Source organism: Scyliorhinus torazame, chromosome 6, assembly GCF_047496885.1.
Source record: "Scyliorhinus torazame isolate Kashiwa2021f chromosome 6, sScyTor2.1, whole genome shotgun sequence".
Lineage (NCBI taxonomy): Eukaryota > Metazoa > Chordata > Chondrichthyes > Carcharhiniformes > Scyliorhinidae > Scyliorhinus > Scyliorhinus torazame.
In genome coordinates this window covers 169,149,132-169,157,101 of record NC_092712.1, presented here as the reverse complement: position 1 = coordinate 169,157,101, position 7,970 = coordinate 169,149,132, and the positions used below count along the sequence as shown (strand labels likewise).

The window sequence follows — 7,970 nt, the reverse complement described above, 5'->3', positions numbered from 1 at the left end:
GCATTTGACTGAGTAAGGCATCAGGGAGCCTGAGCAAAACGAATCAGGGGTAAAGATTTCCGCTGGTTGGAATCATAATAAAGATGTTATAACCTGCCTGGCTGGGGACAATTGGTTGTCCCATAATGTTGTATTTTGATGAGTATGAGGGGAGTGGGGCAATCATTAGTGGTTGCAGCTGTATAAATAGAGCTGGTCAGTGTGGTTTTTGCAGAGTCTAATGCACAGTAACTTACACCTGCTAGTTTTTGCCTGTGTTGGCTGAATTTCCCTTCAGCCTTTGCTGTTCTCCATTTTAAGTCAGGAAGTGGCCAACTCAGGTGGCTACAGTGGTCACAGTGTGTACTATCTACACAATGCACTGTAGGAACTCACCAAGGCTCCTTAGACAGCACATTCCAAACCCCAAACCACTATCACCTGGAAGGACAAGGGCATCAGATACCTGGAAACACCAGCACCTGGAAGTTCTCCACTGAGCCACTCATGATCCTGACTTGGAAATATACCACTCTTCTTTCACTGTTGATGGGTCAAAATCCTGGATGTGGAGAATATTCCATCACACTCCTGAGCTGAGCCTTGTTGATGATGGACAGGCTTTGGGGAGTGAGGTGGTGAGTCACTTGCTGATGGATTTCTAGCCTTTGATCTGCTCTTGTAGCCACCAAATTGATGTGGCTATCCAGTTGAGCTTCTGGTCAATAGCAATGCCTAGGATGTTGATAGTCGGGGATCCAGTGATGACAATGCCTTTGAATGTCATGGGGTGATGGTTACCTTCTCTCAGTTGGAGATGGTCATTACCTGGCACTTGTGTGGTGCAAATGTTATTTGCTACTTGTCTTAATATTGTCCAGGTCTTGCAGTATTTATACCTAGACTGCCTCTGTATCAGAAGAGTAGCAAATGGTACTGAAGATTATGCAGTCATCAGCGAATTTCTGCCTTGATGATGGAAATCCTGGACAAAATCCCTAACATCCCCATGGGAATACCAACACCACATGGACAGTAGTGGTTCAAGAAGGCAACTCACCGCCACTTTCTTAAGGACGATTAGGGATGGGCAACAAATGCTGTCCTAATCAGCGACACCCACCTCCCATGAATGGATTTAAAAAGTAGCTAAAATATCTAATGTGCAAAATAAAGGTTTAAACAAAATGTAAAAACATCCATATTTTGTGAAAATACGATTATATTTATCAATTGCATTTTGTTTAACTCCATTATTAAAGCTTTTATGAGAAGTCTTCACCCTATATCAAAAAAGCTTGCAATTGGATTTTATACTATTAAGTCCAGAAGTGTAATTTTAAGGTGAATGTGAATTATGTAGTCTGAGGTTATGCAGGGGACCTGATTTCACGGATCAGTCAACTGTACCGATGGAATATATTCTTCTTTAGATTTTGCGAGTTGTTGCACAATAGCTATTTTTCACTCCTATATAGATTCCATAAGAATAGTCATGCAATTATATCCCAAAGACATTTGTTTAAGTTCCAGAACCATTTAATAAAAATAAAAGTTGATTTATTCAGTCACAGTAAATCAGTGGCCCTAATGTCATCGCTTATATAAAAGGAAGCAACTTTCCTCTGATTTATATGAGGCACAGGAAATATTTTACGTATCACAAGTGATATGGATGCGTCCCACAGACATAAAATTAGTTTTTCAGAGCGAGTGAAGGCGTTTAGCAGTCATTATGCAGCTGGTACTCCGCGCGCGAAAACCCCAGTTAAATAAGAAAACAGATTGATTGGTATTTGTGTCGTGCTTCATGAATGCCGAATGTCTAAAAGTGCTTTACAGCCAATGCAGCACTTCTGAACAATTGTCAGTGTGGTATTGTTCCACCTCATTCAACAAGGTGTACATTTTTGAATGTCTTTTTTCGCGAGACAACTGCATTGAAAGCGGAAGAATGTTAGACAAACATGGTCTTCCCCTAAAGCGCACAGTGCGATCCAAGACCAATCGCCTATTATGTATTATTCCATAAATTGAACGAATATCCGACTTGCTCAGACCCCATGTATTTTTCATGCCAACAGAATATTGTACCAAAACCACGCGTGACGATACTTGTTGAAATCACTAACCATAACTCTGACAATTATCAGTACATTTCCAAATCGATTATTTGATGGTGTGCATGGTAATCCGGGGGGCAGGGGGTGGGGGGAGCTAGGCTTTAAAAGTATTTCCCTCCCTCCGCCTCGCGGTGGGTAGGAACATTTGTGACAAGTTTCAATGTCTGATAAACGCCCAGGGCGCGTGAGCTCTCGCGCCAGTACTGCGGGGATTCCGGAATGCAGCCGGACTTCTAGAAAACCACTCGGAGTTCCTCTTTTGCGTTCCTGTGTTCGGAGTAAGATGGTGTTCATATGCGCTTTTGATTTTAAAATATTTTGTTTCAAGACATTATTAAAATATCATCTTTTGTCAGCTTGCTCTCTTCCCCCTCCAACCTCACCCCATCTACTTTCTTTGATTGAAAGCTGCACAAAACGAAGATTGGTAGCGTAGTAAACATAAATTTCATATGTTGTGGCTGAACTTTGTTTTTGCAGCTCTCATAGTCTGCCCTGAATCCGACAGAAGATGTTAAATGTTGAAAAAGGGATACTTGCTCTCGTGATGTACGTTTTGGTTGTTGTTGATGGGACAACTTTGAAAAGTTGTTTGGACCAGGTCACTACACTGGATATCAGTTGCTCAATAAAAAACCGAATTGAAGCTTGAATGAATATTGCTGCCGACCCAGCACGTTTTGCGCCGTTCAAAGGGGCACACGCACGGCTGGAGTGAAGCACTGCGGATCGGACTGTGAACTGCAACTTTTGACACAACTGTGTTCACCGTTTTCTGTTTGCTCGTTGATAGGTGACGGCGCCGAGAAGATGCCGGCTGGAATTGCCCGATTGACCGTTTTGCTTCTTGTTTTTGTGGCCCTGGCGACAGCTGAAAGTCGCAGCCGTAACGTTGGTCGAAAGAAGGGAAGAAAACACGGGTCACTCATCCAACAACTGGACCAGCCTCCAAGTATGGCAAAATTGTCCAAGTTTCTATAATCTTCCTCTTACTGATTTGAGAGTGTTTGCCTATTTTGTTCCCTTAATTTAAAAAAAATGAGTTACCAGGGGTGCTTCCACCTCAAGCAACATGAGGAAACGTTAGGATTGTTAGCATTTCTCAGATTGGAACAGTGCCTACGATTCAATACCACATCATTGGTTGTGTAGTTCTTCTGAGATACCTGGGCTCCTGAGAGAGGAGATTGAAACACGGATTATGTATTTCTTATCGGGAAAACGTTTTAAGTGACGGGTTTAAAAATGTCAATCAATAAATTCACCACATTTATGTTAGAGATCAACTTGAATCAATGGATACACATCTGTAAAATTAATTACTGTGATTTTTGTTCTCAACTAAGTTAAAACCTGGATAAATTGAGAATAGGTCTTGCACGTCCATTAATGTGAAGAGTGAAACAACAAGGGATTTGTAGCATCAAAATAATCGTGCAGTGATTCTATAATGTGTTAAAACATCGTCTCCGCCACTGGTATTCATATTTATTGCATCAGCCTTTCAATCTCCAGTCAGTAAAAATATACAAAACTTGGTGACCTGGAGTTCCAAAGGATAAAAATGAGTTTTAAATTCCCGAGGAAATCGAGCAGCAAGGCCACTTAAACAATTGTATATTCTGAGGGAAAAAAATCAAATAGCCAATTTAGTACAAAATGTTTAGTTTTGATAGTCAAGTGAAAGGCTGAGTGTTCATGTCCATTAAAATAGTATTTTGTCGTTATCAGATCCCAGCTGCATCATAGAAGTTGCTTTCATCTTGGACAGCTCAGAAAGTGCCAAAAACTTTTTGTTTGATAAAGAGAAACAATTTGTAATTGAATTCGCCGAAAAAGCTCTGCAGCCTGAGCAAACCGAAAAACAAGATCTAAATTGGAAAATGGCTGTTTTACAGTACAGTAGCTCCGTCAGAATGGACCACACTTTCCGGGACTGGCAAGGGTTTGACCTATTCAAGAATCGTGTACAATCCATGGATTTTTTAGGACATGGCACATACACTTCCTATGCTATAGGAAATGCTACCCAGCTCTTCCAGACTGAGGCAGAGCTGAACAGTGTGAAGATAGCCATTTTAATAACAGATGGGGTGAATCATCCCCGCAATCCAAATCTTCGAGATGTTGCAACCAACGCGAAGGAATATGGCATTTTTCTGTTTTCTATTGGACCTCCACGCATTACTGCAGAACTGTCAGCTGTGGCAAGCACACCTTCTTCACAATTTGTCCACAGCATAACAGAGACCAATCTCACAAACAACATTCTCCATGAAGTGGTAAGCAGGACACGTACTTGTAATTTACACTGCTAATACTTTTGGTTGGAACAGGACTGTAAGAATTATATTGCATGAATCCGAATGGCAATGTCTATTGGATATACCAATCCGCCCATTGCACGTGTAGGAGATGTCTAATGCTCGGCACTTACGCTGCATTTAATCTCTGCTACTTACTGTAGCAGAATTTCATGGAACCACAGAGGTTTATAGCACACATATGCCACCCCACTCAAACACATCTGTATTCACTGTTTGCAATGCAGAACTTATTTCTTCACCCTACTCTTTGTTCACAGCCTTGTGTCTACTTCAAATGTTTATGCAATTATCCCTTAAAAGATATAGTGGCTTCCGCCTCAGCCATTCCTTATGGAAAGCCACTCATGCTCCAACGATCTGCTGAGTACCAGCATTTCTCCTAACCTCATTTCTCATTCTCTTAATGGCAGCTTTAAAGCAAAGACCTCTCATTGCTGACTTCCCAGTCTGAAGAAGCAACATTCTCTTATTTTTTCCAACAAAGTTTTCAGTTTAACTTTATTAATGTAATGGAAATAGTCCCAAGTGTCTCAATCTCTCATTACGTTGGACTTTCCCATCCCTGGCATCATCCTGGTAAATCTGTACTATATATTCTCTGTGACTTCAATATCCTTTCTATAACTGGACTTTCAAAATATACACAATATTCCCACTGACCTGACCAATAGTTGGTATCCATTTATTACTACTTCTTTATGCTTGTCCTCTATGCTCCTTTTCATAATACCTGAAATTCCTTTCAATAGCTTTATTAATTTGCATTTCAAGAAATAATGGTTTTGATATTTACGAGGGAGAGTGTAGCGAGCATGGTGCAGTAGGGGAATCTTGGCAAGGCTGGGTACATGGTATTCTTGTTTCCAAAGTTAGGACTTTATCAATATATTTTCCTTCTGTTTTCCACCGAGAAAACAGCCAGATTAACAGGATGACTGGTTGCTAGGAAGGAAAATCAGTAGGAGAAGGCTGTAGCCAGGGAGTCCTGGATACAGCTTAGTGCAAACAATGATGGTGGTGAGGAAGGGTGGGGGGATAGTGATGATGGTAGTAGGGGTGGGGTGGGGTGAGGGTGCCAGAAAAGGGAAATAGGGGCTGGGGAGGTGGATGAGGAAAGAGAAGAAAATGGTGTTGGGTGCATATGTGAAGTTGTGAGTGCACTCCCTGTCTTTATGTTTTTAACTCCCGCTCCAGACCCTTGTCTGTCTGTCATGAGGTTAACATTGAGGTTGATGGGCCAGATTTACATGGAGGAGGTGGGATGGTCAAATTAGGAGACTTCCCAACTGAGCAGATTCATCTCTTTTAAAAGGTCCCAGCTTGTCATATTTTTCTTTGGGGAGGGGGGGGGGGGGGGGGGGAAGGCTGGCAGGCTAGAATATCCACTTCAGTTTACTGGGTTATTGGTCCAATTTTATTGATGAATTACAGGCAAGCCAGCACTCAGTCCTCATTCCATTCCACTTCATGTCTTCCATGCCTCCGTAAATGTCTCATGCCCCCATGTCCCCTCATCCTCCCATATTTTCTCATACCCCTCATGCCGCCACCACACTCCCCATGTATCCGCCGTAGTCACTCACCCAGTATCAGTTGCATTCAGACCTCAAAATCAAAATGTCTTTAAAATGGTCAGAAACACTAAATAAACTCCTGACAATCTCGCCTCATTCAAAGAATAAGAAAGGCTGTCCTTCAAAAAGCGATTCCAAACACATTCAGTATTCTCAAATGGTCAATCTATGGTAATAATAAACAAATATCTATTTACCTAACCACATCCAAGAAAGCTGACCCTTTAATATGCGCTTAAAAACTGTCACTAAATATGTTTTTACAGCCCCCTGTTGAGATGATGGGTCTGGGCTTTTAAAAACTCACCCAAGCATTCATAATGGCAAGAACTATCAGAACAAACCATTCCAGATCACAGAAAATGAAGACCATTGAGATTGCAGAAACAGATGACGAAGATTTGTTTTGAGCTACACCAGATGGCCTGTCAATCAAAGCAGTCCAGGAGTAGGTTAGTTTCCCCAACTGACAGCTGTCGAGGTTTCTTTTTCATTTTCCATAGAATCCCTATAGTGCTGAAGGAGGCCTTTCATGCCATCAGGTCTGCACAGACCCTCCAAAAGAGTACCATACCTCCCATACCCCATTTCCGTAACCCCGCAACCCCAACTGACCGGCACATCTTTGGACACTAAGGGGCAATTTAGCATGGCCAATCCATCTAACCTGCCATGTTTGGACTGTAGGACGCACCCAGAGGAAACTCATGCAAACTCATGGAGAATATCCAAACTCCACACAGACAGTCACCCAAGGCTGGAATTGAACCTGGGTCCCTGGTACTATGAGGACGCCATGCTAACCACTATTTAATAGGACTATGGGCATTTAAATTATTTCAGATTATTAAATTAGAAATCCAAGGCATTGCAGTTAAAAGAGATCTAACTTACACTGCAGCATCTAACTATTGAACTTGAAAACTTTTCTTTTATTTATGTATGTCAAAGCTTGTCAATTAAAGGGATGGCATGGTGACACAGTGGTTAGCACTGTTGCATCACAGCGGCAGTGATCCGGGTTTGATCCCGACCTTGGATGACTGTCTGTGGAGTTTGCACGTTCTCCCCATGTCTGCATGGGTTCCTTCCAGGTGCAATGGTTTCCTCCCACACTCCAAAGATATGGAGGTTAGGTGGATTGGCAATGTTAAATTGACCCTGAGTGGGGTTAGGGGGATAGGATGGGGGAGTGGGCCTGAGAGGGGTGCTCTTTCAAATGGTCAGTGCAGGCTTGAAGGGCCAAATAACCTCCTTCTGCACTGGAGGGATTCTATCCTTAAAAATTTTTTTTAGAACACCCAATACATTTTTTTTCCAATTAAGGGGCAATTTAGCATGACCAATCCACCTACCCTGCACATCTTTGGGTTGTGGGGGCGAAACCCACGCAAACACAGGGAGAATGTGCAAACTCCACACGGACAGCGACCCAGAGCCGGGATCAAAAACTTGGGACCTCGAGGGATCCTATCCTATGATCCTTCTATGTAAGAATTCCAGGAACAGGTAACTGTTTTGCTGGTTCCACACTTGGTACTGGGGCATCTCCATGGTTTAAAAAAAAAAAAATTTTATTCCCCATATTTTTATCATTTTCACCATACAAAGAAAGAAAACAACTAAACAACCCAACAATATACAACCTAAAACATAGACCCTTAACATTCAACAACAAGCAACCTTTGAAAGTGCATAATAAACAAACCCCAAGAATTGTAGAACTCCTCCTTCGACCCCCTCAGCTCAATCTTCACCTTCTCCAGCATCAAAAACTCCAGCAGGTTCCCCCCCATGCTGAGGCACAGGGGGGAGAAGCTGACATCCACCCCAACAAAACCCAGCCAAGAGGGATCAGTGAGGCGAAGGCTAAAACATCTGCACCCGCCTGCAACTCGGGCCGATCTGACACCCCGACAATGGCTTCTAGGGATCAGGCTCCACATCCATATGCAATACCCCCGAGA

At 42.4% G+C, this 7,970-nt stretch overlaps 1 protein-coding gene across 1 annotated transcript in view; it reads left to right on the top strand.

Moving 5' to 3' along the window:
• The first annotated feature begins 2,259 nt into the window (after window positions 1-2,259).
• The window catches only part of col28a1a (collagen, type XXVIII, alpha 1a), a 321,284-nt gene continuing 315,573 nt past the window's right edge, over window positions 2,260-7,970 (top strand). Inside the window, exons 1-3 of the mRNA XM_072509076.1 lie at window positions 2,260-2,380; window positions 2,896-3,054; window positions 3,834-4,384. Of these exons, the coding sequence (XP_072365177.1) occupies window positions 2,263-2,380; window positions 2,896-3,054; window positions 3,834-4,384 (828 nt within the window). The 5' untranslated portion in view covers window positions 2,260-2,262. The remainder of the gene's footprint in view (window positions 2,381-2,895; window positions 3,055-3,833; window positions 4,385-7,970) is intronic.